This window comes from Rutidosis leptorrhynchoides, chromosome 5 (genome assembly GCF_046630445.1).
Source record: "Rutidosis leptorrhynchoides isolate AG116_Rl617_1_P2 chromosome 5, CSIRO_AGI_Rlap_v1, whole genome shotgun sequence".
In the NCBI taxonomy this organism is placed as follows: Eukaryota; Viridiplantae; Streptophyta; class Magnoliopsida; order Asterales; family Asteraceae; genus Rutidosis; species Rutidosis leptorrhynchoides.
This window is the reverse complement of record NC_092337.1, coordinates 50,589,622-50,610,090: the sequence shown is the minus strand read 5'-3', so window position 1 is coordinate 50,610,090 and position 20,469 is coordinate 50,589,622. Positions and strand designations below refer to the sequence as shown.

Sequence of the window (20,469 nt, the reverse complement as noted above, 5' to 3'; positions counted from 1 at the left end):
ACTTGAAAATATATTTCTCTAAACTCTCTCAATCGAATTACATATATATATATATTTTTTTTTTTTGTATTATTTCAAGATATTATTAGTATACATAAAATACTACGATGGAGTTATACTCGGACGATTTCAAAATAAGTTTTCAAACGGGATAGAGCTAAGGAAATTATGGGTTATAGCTATGGAGGTTATGGGTATTGATCGAGGGTATTGCTCGTGAGGTCAACCTAACGTTTATCATTTTCAGTGCCGTCATATACATAATTGCTACGAAATACAGTATTGTGAGTTTCATTTGCTCCCTTTTTAATTGCTTTTGCAATATATATTTTTGGGCTGAGAATACATGCGCTGTTTTATAAATGTTTTACGAAGTAGGCACAAGTACTAAAACTAATTCTATGTGGGTTTAAACCAGAAATATACCCTTAGCTTGGTAACATTAAACTACTTGTCTATGTACGGTAGGCGCGAATCCTAAAGATAGATCTATTGGGCCTGACAAACCCCATCCTGACTATGGGATGCTTTAGTACTTCGAGGTTATTTTAAACACACTTGATCTGGTGTACTTCAGAGGGTAAAACATGAATGTTAAACTTGTTACCGGGTGCCTACAACTTATAGAATACTTTTAAACACTTGCGAGTGTACGGATATTTATGGAAACTGAAATCTTGTGGTCTATTACTATTACGGAAATGATTGATTATGATAAACTAATGAACTCAACAATCTTTTGGTTGACACTTTAAAGCATGTTTATTCTCAGGTATTAAAGAAATCTTCCGCTGTGCATTAGCTCATTTTAAGGATATTACCTGGAGTCATTCATGACATACTTTGAAAGACGTTGCATTCGAGTCGTTGAGTTCATCAAGATTAATATTAAGTCAATTATAGTTGGATGTAATATGAAATGGTATGCATGCCGTCAATTTTTGATGTAAAGAAAGTTTGTCTTTTAAAAACGAATGCAATGTTTGTAAAACGTATCATATAGAGGTCAAATACCTCGCGATGTAATCAACTATTGTGAATCGTTTATAATGTATATGAACGGGTCCTTTCAGTTGGTATCAGAGCGGTGGTCTTAGCGAACCAGGTCTGCATTAGTGTGTCTAAGTGATAAGTCGATAGGATGCATTAGTGAGTCTGGACTTCGACCGTGTCTGCATGTCAAAAGTTTTGCTCATCATTTTTGTCGGAAATTACCTGCTTATCATTCTTAGTCTAGACACATCTTATTGCATTGATTGCATGAATAGTGTATAGACAAAATTCATATCTTAGCGTATCTGCTAATTCATATCTTAGCGTATCTGTTACTGTAAACTTTGCCTCACATATTTCATAAATTCCTCCCTAATCTACGAAACCTTTTGCTCTATATAATTAGAATACCACCCGATAGCCAGAAAATTATTTCATATCAAAAAATTCTTTATTCAATCGTACGAAATGGAATTCGTCATTAGTTCAAGTCCCTCGAATTCCGAAATGGAATCCCACTCAAGTTCCGAAAGCAGTGTGACCGGAATGGATCAACCAATTAGTCATCATCTATTCTGGATGAATTGGGGATGGGTTCGTAGCCTCCTTAATCATTGAAGACAAGAAGAAGGTGATCTCTTCCATCCACCACATTGCCCTCTTGGCAAAGAACCTGAAGCACTTACTGGCGAACCTATCCGAAACACCATTTTCTCTCTTATTTCTAGAGTATCTCGTCACGATTACATACTACATAAAATTCTAGATTTTATTTATCCGCTTATCCGAACCGACAATCACCCCGGTGTAATAGAAGAAGTCAACGAGCTTCGCGCTCTGGTAGTGGCTTTGGAGAATATGGTGCAAAGGTTACAAACACCAGCAGCAGCACCAGCAGCATAACCAGTACCACCATCAACAACATCAACAGTACCATTACCACCACCAACAACAACCGCATCGCAAACCTCAACTTCACAATCTGTCCTACGAGCATCGACGTCATACGCCATGTAGATACCAAGGAATACCACAACGATGAAGTATTGATTCATAACTTCATTGGAGAAACATTCTACGACGATTATGTAATTTCTAAAGTTTAGAAATTATCTATCCTAGCCTTAATCATAAATCAAATGAGTTTAATTTAATATTAACTCATTAAATCTATATTACATCTGAAGAAATATACACATATATATTTCCTTAAAGACTGTAATAAAATTCTTTTGTACAAAATATTAATTGTGAATTTTTTTTTAACGGGTAGGTAATACCCGAGAGATATATAAATTCACAATTAATATGTTACATTCTTCGAATCTGATTCAGAAAATCATCCATTATACTCCCTACTTTCACAACAATATACTTTCTTTTATAGAAATCAAAACAACCATACTCATTCAAAATCTAATTACATATTCTGATTTTGAAATCTCAGAATTCGATTCAATATATAACCGAAATCATCACTCTTAGATTTCTACATCTTTCAAAACTATACTTTGACTTCAAAACTGTCCTAGAATCTCATTTCTATTCATGGAACTCACAAAAATATTTGTATCATTCAAAATCTTAGAACATCATACGTATATTAACAATTACAATATGTGTTCAAACACTTCGAAATTCTTAAAGACATGCGAGATGATGATCCAACCACACATTACCCACTGTCATGCACCTGAAAAGCTCTCAAAACCAAAGTTATAGTTTAACACGTATCCGTGTCAGATCCTTTGATATTTATTACCAAATATAATTTTTCTATCTCTTTCCAAAATAGACAGTTTTGTCATAGCTTCAACAAATCACCTTCATTTGTTTATACGAATAAACCTTATTATAACAATTACCCCTTCATCATTGTTACCGGGGAACCTTTCATATCTCGCCACATTAGCAGTAAACTTATCAACAACTTCATTAACTTCGACTTATGCCTCTCCGAAAAGCCACTATACTTATTCATTAAAACCCCATCATGTAATCACCTACATCCTGTAACAATAATTGTCACACCAACTACTGGGAATTAGCAATCAGTATTTTGAATTTCGCGACAATTTTACGTCAAAAGTTATATGTATACATATAACGTCTATCTCCTAGACTTACATACTTCGAATGTGAATTTTCTGAAAAACATCCCAAACTATGAACTAGTTCTCTGAAATTGGAAAAATGCTGATGAAGCAGCAAAAACTGTAAACGACTTTAACAGTCAAAAGTTTGATGATAAAGAATAGTATGGTGGTAAAGCTGAGAAAAAGAGAAGGTTTGAAACTGGAAAACGGATTAAGCAGACCATGAAGGAGGCTGTGGATAAATCACAAAGACTAAACCTGCCTTCAAAGGATCCAAATGATTCAGTGTCTACTGAAATCATTAGCAAACACCTTACTTCTTATTCTAAACCTTCACAGACAAATCTTCTTCATCATCCATCTATGTTAAGAATTCTAAGATATAATCATATCTTTTATTATAAATATCTTCGATATTCCTGAAGATATTTTCACAACTATTCTTATCCGAAATTTTCTATCTATTCACAATATCTGCGTTACATCATAAAAAGAAACTGTGTTAGTTTCTAAATTCTGAAGAAAAAAAATTCGAATTTAAAATAGGAATGTTTTTGAAGTAGTGTTGGGAACTGAAGCATGAGTTAGTATAATATAATGACACTTGATCAATGTGATTATATTACAGTAAGTCATACTGAGTTTCTAATGGAACGTGATGATTCACAGAACATACCGTCATCATGTACTATTTATACGACTCTTACATTCTACCCAATTTCCAAACATATTAAGAACATATCATCTTGATAGCTCTATATTTTCGGATATTCTGGTAATTTTCCAAATCAATATTGTGCCATTACGATTTTCTTCTTGGAACATTAACTATGTTCATCCAAAACTTCATACCTACTAATTCTGGACCATTATTCTCTTGACTTAAAGCCGGGAAGAGACAACAAAAGTATGAAACTTCGAAATGTAAGGGAGAATATAAAGTCTAATAACAACACATAAATTACAAACCGTGTATATCAATGTTTATCGCAACATAAAGACACGGAAAAATTAAAAACACTATAACCCCAAGGGCGAAGTAGAAGAAAACAGATTCCTCCGGTGGAAGTTGGAAAAGGAGAATGATTGTTGCGATAGTAAGGATAAGGACAAGGATTAGAACTGGATTAAGCATTTTTACAATCTTTTGAAATTGGAATTGAGTATAGAAGTGGTAAAAACTAATGGAATGGAAAAGGTAAATATATAAGGGAAATATCAGACGTAGTAATCGGGACATATCATCGCATTTAATTAAAGAGATCCTAATTTTCTTAAATCTCGAAGAAACAGATCTTATAGATTTCCAAGATTTTTTTTTTAATCCCTTGAATTCCGGAATTCAACCATGACTACGTCAAAAATTATGACGAAACTTATTTTCCTCATTCCACTATTTTGTGATAGCTTCACTCATACGCTTCGAGTAATAGGATCATTTTATCCATATTACTCTATGGTAATGAAATCCTATCTATCAACACATATCCGTCATGAAAACATTTTATGGTTAGCCATGACGACCTCGATCAAATTTCGGGACGAAATTTATTTAACGGGTAGGTACTGTGACGACCCAGAAATTTCCGACCAAATTTAAACCTAACCTTTATATGTTTCCGACATGATAAGCAGAATTTGTAATGTTGAATCTCAAAAAGTTTGTAACTACATTCATGTAATCAATTACCCTTTGACCGTGTTCGACGATTCACGAACAATTATGTGTATATAGATATGTATATATAATATTAACTAAAAACATTAACAAAGTATTAGATATATGATACTTTACACGAACGTATTTGTTTCAATATGATTTTCGACGAAATTAAAAAAAATATATTAAATGATTGAATTATCAGAAACATTGAATTATGATTACAAGTCTCTGTTGAGAGGTCCACTATAATTTGAGAAAATCTATTCCTCTTAACGATATTCAGAATAATTTGTAAAGCTATTTACGAAAGTTAGACAAAAGTTAGTGGAGAATTGGTTTCCATAATATTCTATTAATCTATTTTCAAACGTACAAAGACGTTTTCAGCTTAAAAGAACTTTATTATTAAAACGTATATAACTTTTATAAATATCTAAAATCACTTTTGACAACTCATTACTTAACCAGTATAATAAATAAAACGATATTTATATTTTATTTCATTAAATATATATAACGATTTAAATTAATATTATATATATTTATACACGTATTATACATACATACTTTTTATACTTTTACTATACTTTAACTTTACCTTTACTTTACTTTAACTTTAATAATTCACTTTAATAATTCATACTTTAATAATTCACTTTAATAATTCACTTTAATAATTCACTTTAATAATTCATACTTTAATAATTCACTTTAATAATTCACTTTAATAATTCATACTTTAATAATTCACTTTAATAATTCATACTTTAATAATTCACTTTAATAATTCATACTTTAATAATTCACTTTAATAATTCAAAAATCTATTATAAATAGAATTCAATAGGTTTCATTATTTCATAGAAACTTGAAAATATATTTCTCTAAACTCTCTCAATCGAATTACATATATATATATATTTTTTTTTTGTATTATTTCAAGATATTATTAGTATACATAAAATACTACGATGGAGTTATACTCGGACGATTTCAAAATAAGTTTTCAAACGGGATAGAGCTAAGGAAATTATGGGTTATAGCTATGGAGGTTATGGGTATTGATCGAGGGTATTGCTCGTGAGGTCAACCTAACGTTTATCATTTTCAGTGCCGTCATATACATAATTGCTACGAAATACAGTATTGTGAGTTTCATTTGCTCCCTTTTTAATTGCTTTTGCAATATATATTTTTGGGCTGAGAATACATGCGCTGTTTTATAAATGTTTTACGAAGTAGGCACAAGTACTAAAACTAATTCTATGTGGGTTTAAACCAGAAATATACCCTTAGCTTGGTAACATTAAACTACTTGTCTATGTACGGTAGGCGCGAATCCTAAAGATAGATCTATTGGGCCTGACAAACCCCATCCTGACTATGGGATGCTTTAGTACTTCGAGGTTATTTTAAACACGCTTGATCTGGTGTACTTCAGAGGGTAAAACATGAATGTTAAAGCTTGTTACCGGGTGCCTACAACTTATAGAATACTTTTAAACACTTGCGAGTGTACGGATATTTATGGAAACTGAAATCTTGTGGTCTATTACTATTACGGAAATGATTGATTATGATAAACTAATGAACTCAACAATCTTTTGGTTGACACTTTAAAGCATGTTTATTCTCAGGTATTAAAGAAATCTTCCGCTGTGCATTAGCTCATTTTAAGGATATTACCTGGAGTCATTCATGACATACTTTGAAAGACGTTGCATTCGAGTCGTTGAGTTCATCAAGATTAATATTAAGTCAATTATAGTTGGATGTAATATGAAATGGTATGCATGCCGTCAATTTTTGATGTAAAGAAAGTTTGTCTTTTAAAAACGAATGCAATGTTTGTAAAACGTATCATATAGAGGTCAAATACCTCGCGATGTAATCAACTATTGTGAATCGTTTATAATGTATATGAACGGGTCCTTTCAGTTGGTATCAGAGCGGTGGTCTTAGCGAACCAGGTCTGCATTAGTGTGTCTAAGTGATAAGTCGATAGGATGCATTAGTGAGTCTGGACTTCGACCGTGTCTGCATGTCAAAAGTTTTGCTCATCATTTTTGTCGGAAATTACCTGCTTATCATTCTTAGTCTAGACACATCTTATTGCATTGATTGCATGAATAGTGTATAGACAAAATTCATATCTTAGCGTATCTGCTAATTCATATCTTAGCGTATCTGTTACTGTAAACTTTGCCTCACATATTCCGTAAATTCCTCCCTAATCTACGAAACCTTTTGCTCTATATAATTAGAATACCACCCGATAGCCAGAAAATCATTTCATATCGAAAAATTCTTTATTCAATCGTACAAAATGGAATTCGTCATTAGTTCAAGTCCCTCGAATTCCGAAATGGAATCCCACTCAAGTTCCGAAAGCAGTGTGACCGGAATGGATCAACCAATTAGTCATCATCTATTCTGGATGAATTGGGGATGGGTTCGTAGCCTCCTTAATCATTGAAGACAAGAAGAAGGTGATCTCTTCCATCCACCACATTGCCCTCTTGGCAAAGAACCTGAAGCACTTACTGGCGAACCTATCCGAAACACCATTTTCTCTCTTATTTCTAGAGTATCTCGTCACGATTACATACTACATAAAATTCTAGATTTTATTTATCCGCTTATCCGAACCGACAATCACCCCGGTGTAATAGAAGAAGTCAACGAGCTTCGCGCTCTGGTAGTGGCTTTGGAGAATATGGTGCAAAGGTTACAAACACCAGCAGCAGCACCAGCAGCATAACCAGTACCACCATCAACAACATCAACAGTACCATTACCACCACCAACAACAACCGCATCGCAAACCTCAACTTCACAATCTGTCCCACGAGCATCGACGTCATACGCCATGTAGATACCAAGGAATACCACAACGATGAAGTATTGATTCATAACTTCATTGGAGAAACATTCTACGACGATTATGTAATTTCTAAAGTTTAGAAATTATCTATCCTAGCCTTAATCATAAATCAAATGAGTTTAATTTAATATTAACTCATTAAATCTATATTACATCTGAAGAAATATACACATATATATTTCCATAAAGACTGTAATAAAATTCTTTTGTACAAAATATTAATTGTGAAATTTTTTTTTAACGGGTAGGTAATACCCGAGAGATATATAAATTCACAATTAATATGTTACATTCTTCGAATCTGATTCAGAAAATCATCCATTATACTCCCTACTTTCACAACAATATACATTCTTTTATAGAAATCAAAACAACCATACTCATTCAAAATCTAATTACATATTCTGATTTTGAAATCTCAGAATTCGATTCAATATATAACCGAAATCATCACTCTTAGATTTCTACATCTTTCAAAACTATACTTTGACTTCAAAACTGTCCTAGAATCTCATTTCTATTCATGGAACTCACAAAAATATTTGTATCATTCAAAATCTTAGAACATCATACGTATATTAACAATTACAATATGTGTTCAAACACTTCGAAATTCTTAAAGACATGCGAGATGATGATCCAACCACACATTACCCACTGTCATGCACCTGAAAAGCTCTCGAAACCAAAGTTATAGTTTAACACGTATCCGTGTCAGATCCTTTGATATTTATTACCAAATATAATTTTTCTATCTCTTTCCAAAATAGACAGTTTTGTCATAGCTTCAACAAATCACCTTCATTTGTTTATACGAATAAACCTTATTATAACAATTACCCCTTCATCATTGTTACCGGGGAACCTTTCATATCTCGCCACATTAGCAGTAAACTTATCAACAACTTCATTAACTTTGACTTATGCCTCTCCGAAAAGCCACTATACTTATTCATTAAAACCCCATCATGTAATCACCTACATCCTGTAACAATAATTGTCACACCAACTACTGGGAATTAGCAATCAGTATTTTGAATTTCGCGACAAATTTACGTCAAACGTTATATGTATACATATAACGTCTATCTCCTAGACTTACATACTTCAAATGTGAATTTTCTGAAAAACATCCCAAACTATGAACTAGTTCTCTGAAATTGGAAAAATGCTGATGAAGCAGCAAAAACTGTAAACGACTTTAACAGTCAAAAGTTTGATGATAAAGAATAGTATGGTGGTAAAGCTGAGAAAAAGAGAAGGTTTGAAACTGGAAAACGGATTAAGCAGACCATGAAGGAGGCTGTGGATAAATCACAAAGACTAAACCTGCCTTCAAAGGATCCAAATGATTCAGTGTCTACTGAAATCATTAGCAAACACCTTACTTCTTATTCTAAACCTTCACAGACAAATCTTCTTCATCATCCATCTATGTTAAGAATTCTAAGATATCATCATATCTTTTATTATAAATATCTTTGATATTCCTGAAGATATTTTCACAACTATTCTTATCCGAAATTTTCTATCTATTCACAATATCTGCGTTACATCATAAAAAGAAACTGTGTTAGTTTCTAAATTCTGAAGAAAAAAAATTCGAATTTAAAATAGGAATGTTTTTGAAGTAGTGTTGGGAACTGAAGCATGAGTTAGTATAATATAATGACACTTGATCAATGTGATTATATTACAGTAAGTCATACTGAGTTTCTAATGGAACGTGATGATTCACAGAACATACCGTCATCATGTACTATTTATACGACTCTTACATTCTACCCAATTTCCAAACATATTAAGAACATATCATCTTGATAGCTCTATATTTTCGGATATTCTGGTAATTTGCCAAATCAATATTGTGCCATTACGATTTTCTTCTTGGAACATTAACTATGTTCATCCAAAACTTCATACCTACTAATTCTGGACCATTATTCGCTTGACTTAAAGCCGGGAAGAGACAACAAAAGTATGAAACTTCGAAATGTAAGGGAGAATATAAAGTCTAATAACAACACATAAATTACAAACCGTGTATATCAATGTTTATCGCAACATAAAGACACGGAAAAATTAAAAACACTATAACCCCAAGGGCGAAGTAGAAGAAAACAGATTCCTCCAGTGGAAGTTGGAAAAGGAGAATGATTGTTGCGATAGTAAGGATAAGGACAAGGATTAGAACTGGATTAAGCATTTTTACAATCTTTTGAAATTGGAATTGAGTATAGAAGTGGTAAAAACTAATAGAATGGAAAAGGTAAATATATAAGGGAAATATCAGACGTAGTAATCGGGACAGATCATCACATTTAATTAAAGAGATCCTAATTTTCTTAAATCTCGAAGAAACAGATCTTATAGATTTCCAAGATTTTTTTTTTTAATCCCTTGAATTCCGGAATTCAACCATGACTACGTCAAAAATTATGACGAAACTTATTTTCCTCATTCCACTATTTTGTGATAGCTTCACTCATACGCTTCGAGTAATCGGATCATTTTATCCATATTACTCTATGGTAATGAAATCCTATCTATCAACACATATCCGTCATGAAAACATTTTATGGTTAGCCATGACGACCTCGATCAAATTTCGGGACGAAATTTCTTTAACGGGTAGGTACTGTGACGACCCAGAAATTTCCGACCAAATTTAAACCTAACCTTTATATGTTTCCGACATGATAAGCAGAATTTGTAATGTTGAATCTCAAAAAGTTTGTAACTACATTCATGTAATCAATTACCCTTTGACCGTGTTCGACGATTCACGAACAATTATGTGTATATAGATATGTATATATAATATTAACTAAAAACATTAACAAAGTATTAGATATATGATACTTTACACGAACGTATTTGTTTCAATATGATTTTCGACGAAATTAAAAAAAATATATTAAATGATTGAATTATCAGAAACATTGAATTATGATTACAAGTCTCTGTTGAGAGGTCCACTATAATTTGAGAAAATCTATTCCTCTTAACGATATTCAGAATAATTTGTAAAGCTATTTACGAAAGTTAGACAAAAGTTAGTGGAGAATTGGTTTCCATAATATTCTATTAATCTATTTTCAAACGTACAAAGACGTTTTCAGCTTAAAAAGAACTTTATTATTAAAACGTATATAACTTTTATAAATATCTAAAATCACTTTTGACAACTCATTACTTAACCAGTATAATAAATAAAACGATATTTATATTTTATTTCATTAAATATATATAACGATTTAAATTAATATTATATATATTTATATACGTATTATACATACATACTTTTTATACTTTTACTATACTTTAACTTTACCTTTACTTTACTTTTACTTTAATAATTTACTTTAATAATTCATACTTTAATAATTCATACTTTAATAATTCACTTTAATAATTCATACTTTAATAATTCACTTTAATAATTCATACTTTAATAATTCACTTTAATAATTCATACTTTAATAATTCACTTTAATAATTCATACTTTAATAATTCACTTTAATAATTTAAAAATCTATTATAAATAGAATTCAATAGGTTTCATTATTTCATAGAAACTTGAAAATATATTTCTCTAAACTCTCTCAATCGAATTACATATATATATATATATATATATATATATATATATATATATATATATATATATATATATATATATATATATATATATATATATATATATATATATATATATATATATTTGTATTATTTCAAGATATTATTAGTATACATAAAATACTACGACGGAGTTATACTCGGACGATTTCAAAATAAGTTTTCAAACGGGATAGAGCTAAGGAAATTATGGGTTATAGCTATGGAGGTTATGGGTATTGATCGAGGCTATTGCTCGTGAGGTCAACCTAACGTTTATCATTTTCAGTGCTGTCATATACATAATTGCTACAAAATACAGTATTGTGAGTTTCATTTGCTCCCTTTTTAATTGCTTTTGCAATATATATTTTTGGGCTGAGAATACATGCGCTGTTTTATAAATGTTTTACGAAGTAGGCACAAGTACTAAAACTAATTCTATGTGGGTTTAAACCAGAAATATACCCTTAGCTTGGTAACATTAAACTACTTGTCTATGTACGGTAGGCGCGAATCCTAAAGATAGATCTATTGGGCCTGACAAACCCCATCCTGACTATGGGATGCTTTAGTACTTCGAGGTTATTTTAAACACACTTGATCTGGTGTACTTCAGAGGGTAAAACATGAATGTTAAAGCTTGTTACCGGGTGCCTACAACTTACAGAATACTTTTAAACACTTGCGAGTGTACGGATATTTATGGAAACTGAAATCTTGTGGTCTATTACTATTACGGAAATGATTGATTATGATAAACTAATGAACTCACCAACCTTTTGGTTGACACTTTAAAGCATGTTTATTCTCAGGTATTAAAGAAATCTTCCGCTGTGCATTAGCTCATTTTAAGGATATTACCTGGAGTCATTCATGACATACTTTGAAAGACGTTGCATTCGAGTCGTTGAGTTCATCAAGATTAATATTAAGTCAATTATAGTTGGATGTAATATGAAATGGTATGCATGCCGTCAATTTTTGATGTAAAGAAAGTTTGTCTTTTAAAAACGAATGCAATGTTTGTAAAACGTATCATATAGAGGTCAAATACCTCGCGATGTAATCAACTATTGTGAATCGTTTATAATGTATATGAACGGGTCCTTTCACGATCTCTAAAAGACTTTCAGGTATGTATTGAACTATGAAACCTTCATGTCTTTGGGCCACTCAACCTCGTATGCTAGGTTGTTGGTGGACTCTCAAATCGGCCACCCTATCGGGATCGAAACGATACCGACGCGGGTTATCCACGACTAAGCGTCGGAGGTCTGAATGTTGTTAGTCCTTAACCCCTTTATGCACTCAAGCGTAGGTTCACCTTGACCCCGTGAAATATGCTTGATCATTTGGCGCCATCCGTGAGCAAGGGATGACGAAATTCATAATAGATATAATTCATTTTTATATTTTCAATAAATATTCTTTGTTCATACTAATCGGTCACTTTCAGGTTATTCACCTAATTCAGATCAATGGCGGGCAACAAAGGTTCGAAGCCAACTTTCCAGGCATTCCCAGGTCAACGAACACCGGCGCAAACATCAAAACATGCATCTGTGACAGAAGGGAAAAAGGTGTCGAAACCCCCTTCGACAGAAAATATCCAGATAGGGCTGACAAGTGCTGATGTAGAAAAAACTGTCCCTCCGGCCACAGTAGGGATAGAAAATGAGCAGCTACAGAGCGGTGCAGACGTGCCCCCAGCAGTAGAAACGGGCTATGTGCGCTTCAAAGAAATCGAAACGGGACGAATGAAGTCTCCGGAAAAAATAAGTTTAGGATCTCCAGACAACATGAGTTATATACGCTCTAAAGAAGCGGACGACGAATATGACTCCCTGCCAAGTGGCGCCAGGCTAATGGCAAGAACCACGTATGTAGGAACAATCCCAATTATCACAATGGTGGAGCCGGAAACTTAAACTTTGAGGGTTACCCCGGCAAGTGCACAAGAAGAAATCAGAAGATTGGGTTTGAGAAACCTAGATGGTTCGTATATTACAGTAGCGCCGCTTCAAGCAACAATGACTTATGCACCAGCCCAACCAAATGTGGATGGGATAATAAGAACTCAACAACAGGGTGAGGAGGGGAGTGCACCTTATAATCCGCTGGAGCCTAGCAGCTCAAATAATTTTATTTCACAATTACAGCAAGTTGCGCCACCACATTTGGCGCAAGCACTTAACGAGCCAGCGCGATTTCAGGAGTTCATGCAAAACTAGTTTGCAGTAATGAAAGGGCATAAAGCAAGACAATCTTTAGAGGTGGCTCCCACTACAGAAAAATTCGCTGCACATATAGCGAATCACCCGTTCCCGCAAGCACCTGTAATACCGTTAACATTAGGAAGTTACGATGGGTTATCTGACCCTGATGACTTCCTACAAAGATTTGAAAGAACGGCAAGAACCCACAATTGGGGAGATGAGGTAGCATGTCATATGCTACCAATTGTATTGCAGGGAGTGGCAAGAGAGTGGTTCAATAATTTAACTCCTAGAAGCATAACAGGATATGCAGATTTAAGATCCCGATTTTTACTTAATTTTCATAGTTTGCGCGCGCGCAGAAGAACGCATGTGGAATGCCATGACATAAAGCAAAAACCCAAAGAATCTTTGGGTGAGATCATTGATAGATACACCAAAGAGGTGGCTAAAATACCAGATCTACCGGAAAGTCAAAAGGTGTCAGGGTTTATACACTGCCTGGATATAGAAAAGCACCTATCTCTGTGGCAGAGGCTGCGAAGAAAAGTTCCACAAACGTTTGCAGAAGCAATAAAGGAGGCGCATGATTACATGCGGGCGCAAGAAGATATAACACAGAATTGCGTAAAAAGCTACCTGGGCAAAGGTAATAATGATGATGATCACTATCGTGATCAGGGCAAGAGTTCTGGATCTGCGAAGAGATATAATAATAATAGCCACCTCAAAGGCGGAAGTTACCATAATAACAATAAGTATCGACGGTACAACGGCAGTAGAGGAGGAGGTAGTTACCGGAACAAAAGCGTTCATGATGAAAATTATGCAATAATAAAAGATCTCAGCAAAACGCCAAAGGAGATATTGGCAACTGAGTCAGTATGTAAAAAGTTCGAAGCACCAACACCACTACCCGATTATGCAAAAAAGAACAAAACAAAGTTTTGTGATTTTCATGATGATTTCGGTCATGAAACTAATAAGTGCAGGCAGCTAATCGAGAGGGTGGTTGCAGAACTAAAAAAGGGAAGGTTGCAGCATTTGAAGAGATCGGCTAAAACAGAAGGCCAAAAGTCAAGACAGGAAAAAGAATTTCTGTGGCAAAAGAAAAGCGAACTAAAAGCGGGGGAAGCAGAAAAAACCATAAATATGGTAACAAGCGAGAAGGTGATAGCAAATGTGAGAAAGGTTAGAGATTGGAGAAAAGTAGGAATCTCGTTCGATGCAAGTGAAAGGGACTGGTTGAATAGACCCGTGATAGTTAAAGGATACATCAAAAGCTGTAATGAGGAACTCAAGGGATTGTGCGTAGATATTGGCTGTGGTACAGATGTAATATATGAACATTGCTACATGACACTGCCTATGTTAGTTAGGTCACAATTGAATAAGAAAGCAGATACTTTGTTTGGTTTTGCTGGTGAAATGGTTCCGTCATTAGGAATAATTAAAATTGGATTAGAACTACGAGATGACGTTAATGATAAAAAGAAAAGTGATGTTGAAATCGATTTCGCTATAGTCCAATCAAAAGCTGAGCACAATGCATTGTTAAGCAGGAACACCTTGAAAAAGTTAGGTGCCGTACCGTCGACAATACATGGTATGCTAAAATTCCCAACAAAAAGGGGAATCGCAACCATAAGATCAGAAGTGGATGAGAAGAACAGAAAGAGGTTAAAAGTTATGAGACAGAAAGAAAAAGATGTGCAGTCAAGTGAATAGCGAATGACCCAAGAGGCGCTACACTCATAGGTATACAAATATTTCAATTCGATATTTCATATTGCAATGTCACAATTGTTAAGGAAAAATTACAAGCACCAATTTGTATTTGAAATAAAATCGCTTACTTTAAAGATAGCAACAATTAAGATAAACGCTTAATTACATAATTAGGGTGCATAAAAACTGCGTCGTGACGACCTGTTTTAAAAATATCGTACGTTATTATAAGATGCAGGGTTCGAAAAAACTTAGAAAAAGTGTTGAGATGAACCAAGAAGTCAAAAGAAATTGCGGAAAAAAGATCCGCACTCACATTATTGGTTCAGCGAGACAGCGCCAACCAAGGAGTAAGAAAGAAGTCGCACATGCAAAGGTCGAAAAATTACCTAACGCCAAAAAACGGCAACTTGCGGTGCAAAAGCAAAATACAAGGGTGAACGCACAGATAAAGCCCAAAAATAGCTTGTGCGCATCATCAATAATCGGCATAATTGTAAAAAATGATGCTCCTAAAAGGCTTGATGTAAAGCAAAACGTGCATACCCGAATATCTACTGACATCATTCAAACATGGTCGTCGGGAAGAGGTAAGTTGCGTAAAATAGCAACAAAGTTAAAAAAATTTACCCTAATTGAAGTCGAAATTTATTCTCGGACATTATATTGGCAGGAGGTTTATGGCGTTTAAAACAACGGCAACCAAATGAATGGCGGGACAAACACCGTAGAAGCAAAAAACCCATGAAGATAGTCCGTGAAAAGATAAAGGGAAATGAAAAAGGAAAAAGGCCACGAAAGCAACGAAGGGTTAAAATACATGATGGCATTGCCACATCAAAAGCGGTAAGGAAAAACGAAAACCCAAGAAGTGATTGCGTGGTGAATAACCCAGATAATGTAGTTATCGGGAAATATAATAAGGAGGGGCACAAAGGCCAGAGACAAAATTGACATGATGCGCCTTGCATGCGTAAAAATAAAACGGCGCAAATGAGTAAAAGATAGCAACAGTAGGATTGATCACCCGGATATCTGTTGCACTTCTGTTATGTTTTTATTTCTGTCATTTGAATTACCTTTTAATAAATTGAATCATGCAATTTAGGCCTTTAATTTGTGCATTTTGTTACTTATATGCCCCTAAAGCTGCACAGGGACGCACTCCGAATCCCAAGTGGCATAGTTTAGTTTGGTTACTAATACTATTTTTAATGGTAACAGTAGTAAAACATTGGTTTGTTTCAAATGCTCGTATACCGCGCAAGACGGAGACTTGCAAAGTCATGACTATAAAATACAAGTTTGGTTACTTGTCCATTCCACGGACATTGGATTGTCCGGAAGACTCTTGAAATAAGCATTGGGTTGCTTATATAGACGGATTCGATATTGGTTTATCAATGCGTACAAATAATTTAAAAACTCAAGAGTATAATGTATATAAGCATTGGTTTGCTTCAAAGAATAAAAAGATTATACGCGTATAGAAGGGTCGCTCCCGTCATATGCGAATGACATTTATTTCATTGCTATAATGCGCACGTAAATGCAAATACACCGCTTACAAAATTGCAAACAAAAATGAAACGCATATAGCAAAATACATTCAAACTATTCATAAAACGATAGGAAGAGCAATGTTTATATTAAAATGCCTTTAGCAAACAGAAAATGTCTTATACTCAAACATTGTATAAGAAAAGGCAGATAAAATTCTACTCTTCTGCATATCGTTTAAAATAAATACCTACTAATATACTATGGGTGGCTTAATTGGAACGGTGCCCTACACTAAGGAGAATATACAATCCTCGCCCGCAGCGATCAGACGTATATCTCGCTTTGAAAACAAAATACATAAATATAGATAGGGATGCGAAACCCTTAAACTGATGGGCCCATCCCTCGCTGGCAAAAATACATGACAGTGGGAAGCGGGCAATCACTGCCCCTCCAACCCACCACCTAACAAATCATCGTCAACTACTTGACGAGAGGAAAAGTTCAAATTCTCAGCTAACTCCTCCAGACGAGGAATCCTTAAACTAGCTAAAGCCGCACAGGCTTCCGTCCACTTACCATCAGCATCCTCCACAAGCTCATTTGAAATTGGCGTCGGAATAATATCCGGCACAGAAAGGTTTGACTTCACCACATCCCAAAAACGCGATCGCTCAAGCGCACGAGCAGCAATTATAGCCTTGCCAAACGGAACTCGAATACTCGGACAAGCCATAATGTGCTTTGCAATCTCAGGAAGACCGGACCGTAAGGTTGAGTATTCGGATTTCAGGATCGAGTGGTCAACTTTGAGGCTTGAGCATTCAGTATGGATACTTGCGCACTTGGCCTTCAGATCATCACGCTCGTTAACAACTTTCTGGTGCTCCGCATTTAACTCCTCAAGCTGCTTTTTAAATTGGCAGTTTTTCGATGATGCAGTACCAAGCTGTAAGGACAGATGATTCACTTGCGACTCAAGATCAACACGGACAGTTTCAGAATGCTTAATTTCACTCAGTAAATGCTAGCACTCACCCTCAAGATGGGTATTCCTGTCTTCCAATTTTAAACGGACAGCAACCTCATGATGGAGCTGTTCCGAAATATGTTATTTCTCAGCATCAAGCTTGGCAAACTCCCTTTGCTCACGCGATAGATGTTTATGACCAAGAATTATGGAATTGGACTTTTGTTTCAAACGACTGATATCTTTAGCAAGATTAAACATCATAACTTGAGTATCAACAAACAGATCTTCCTCGGGGGAAAGACCTTCAAACTTAGCAGCAAGATTAGAAGGAGCGCAGGCACCTAGATGAGAAAATTGTTGGGAAAAAGTGTGGACGGATATCTTGAAAAAATCCTCAAAATAGTCCAGATTCATGTCAGGGGATAAAGCAAAGCTGGTAGGAATATTGAGACGGGCACGTTTGTTGCGGCTTGTATCAAGTGAAGAGGCGTCGGAGTACAAGTTGGTGCGCCTTTGAAATGGCGGAAGTTCGCAGGAAACATTTGGATCCACAGTTGCTTGATGGTGAACGGGAGAATGTGGAACTGTTTGGGATACTTGAGCTTCTGTAGCAGGGGCACGGTTGGCAGATTGCACCTCCTGATCAGTTTCCATCGGATTGCTAATATCTGCAACAATAAAAAATTGCAATATAATATATTCACAATAATAGTGAATGCAATATAAAAATGTTATAAAAAGCGCACAAAAGACGCTAACCTATGATTGGCCATTTTTTGGCCGCCTTCGAAGTTTCAACAGCAGGGGATCGCTGAATTTTGACGAAGGAAGATACGTCAGTTTCTCTCTCTTGATGCAGACTGATTGTTCTACGCTTGGAGGTAGCAGGAGCAGCTGGATTAGTCGGAGCCTTGATAATCTCGGGGTGCGCATCAGAATCAGTATCGTGCAGATCTTTCTGCCCATAGACAACACCATCAGATGTCTTCAATAGCATGAACTCATTCAAATCCATCTCTGCAAATACATGAATGCATAAAAGTATGAGGAAAAGGAATTAAACATATATACTATGTAATGCAGGTGCGAAAGGGATATACCCTTTTTGTTTTTAATTATAACAGGACGTTTATCAGCGCGTGCCCAGTCGGTGGAAATGCAGCCAATAACTAGAGGGACATTGGGATAAACGCGAGATGGAAGTTGAAGGTTAAGGCAGGACTTATAAAATTTGTCCTCCTCAGCAGGAATCGGCAAAGGTTTATTTTTCTCCCCTTTCTTGCCGGAGTACCAGATAAGAATGCTGTAAAACTTTTCGGAAATGCAAGTAGCCTTAACAAAGAGAAAAGATTTTTTCCATGCCCCCTTCACGCCCTGTTTTGGGGTAACACAAAACCTGGCAACATTGTCAAACGAGTACCAGCTCTCGTCGCTCATGGAGGCACGAAACAGATTGGTAAAAATAACCAAAGAGGGCTTCTGACCGTTGGCGCGGCACCACATCTCAAAAATAGAAACGCGATTGACACCATACGGGTGAAGTTGGCTAATACCGATAGAATAGTGACGAAGAACGTCCATAAAAAAAGGGGTTGGCGGAATACGGGTGTTACCGAGTTTCATTACTTTCTCGTATACGGCAACCATTAATTCTGGTGGTTCATTAGCCCGTTGACCACTCAAAGGGGCAATCGGGGAAAATTGCTCAAGGGAAGGATATTGTTGAACGATTCGACAAATCTCCGATTCGGTAATTGAAGACTCTATATCCTTAACGTTTTTGTCAGAAGACATGGTGGATCGATGTAAGATTTAAACAAAAATGCAAATAAAAGATGGAAGGAAAGAAAGCATGGACCTTCAGGTGACTGATTAGAAACGGAAAAGTAAATGGCTGCCGGAAAACAAGCAAAATTTGAAAATCAAAAGGAGCGTGTAAAAAACCCCAAAAAGGTAATTTGCCTATTTATAGGCAAGTATAAGTGAAAATGACACGAATAATTCTTTAGCGTACACGTGTCACAATCTACGGAAGTTAATAATCGGCGTATAATAGCAACTTTGGGCAGTTGCATACGCTGTCATCATTATCTTTAGGGTAAATAGTGACAGCTGTTACCTCGAGTGAAGGAATTACAGTCGAAAGGACAGTTTTTCAACTATACGAATATATTGCATTAAATGCAAACGGCGGTTGGATACACATACACGCATATAATGTCATGTATGTCTTACCTACATGATAAAATACACAATCCTAAGATCCGAGGTAATTATTGGGAATTATTGGAGATATTATTTTATTATTTTAGTTCGACGCTATACACTTATTGGCATTGTGTATAACATCGAACTGGGGGACTTAATGATACGCATATCCGCAAGACTATGCGCATTGCGCATCCAAAGCCCTAAAACGCACATAAATTGCCATTTAAAATATATGATACGGGTATAGGCGCACATTATGCGCCTATACCATCTGATGCGAGTTCGTTTACTTGCATATGGGTCCGGTACATTCTAGAGGAATGTACGATATAATTAATACGGATTCTATTCCTTAAATAATGAAAGTTAGTTAAGGATGAGATTGCATTTAATTAGGGAAGGGATTCTACCAAAACCCTAATTCGTGAGCCTATAAATACATAGCTCATAAAACCCTAAAAGGATATACATTCGTTTACTGATACGTAAACAAAAAGCATACAAATCTCTATCGTACGAACAAAGCTTCTTACGATCTCTAAAAGACTTTCAGGTATGTATTGAACTATGAAACCTTCAT

At 35.1% G+C, this 20,469-nt stretch overlaps 1 protein-coding gene across 1 annotated transcript; it reads left to right on the top strand.

The window, feature by feature from the left end:
• The first annotated feature begins 13,498 nt into the window (after positions 1 to 13,498).
• Positions 13,499 to 15,202, top strand: LOC139848610 (uncharacterized). Its single transcript, XM_071838332.1, has one exon. The coding sequence runs from the start codon at positions 13,499 to 13,501 to the stop codon at positions 15,200 to 15,202; it is 1,704 nt and encodes a 567-aa protein (XP_071694433.1).
• The last annotated feature ends 5,267 nt before the right edge of the window (positions 15,203 to 20,469 follow it).

What these genes read in the sequence shown, in the direction of transcription:
- LOC139848610 (XM_071838332.1), top strand. Translation starts at nt 13,499, where the DNA reads ATGAAAGGGCATAAAGCAAGACAATCTTTAGAGGTGGCTCCCACTACA.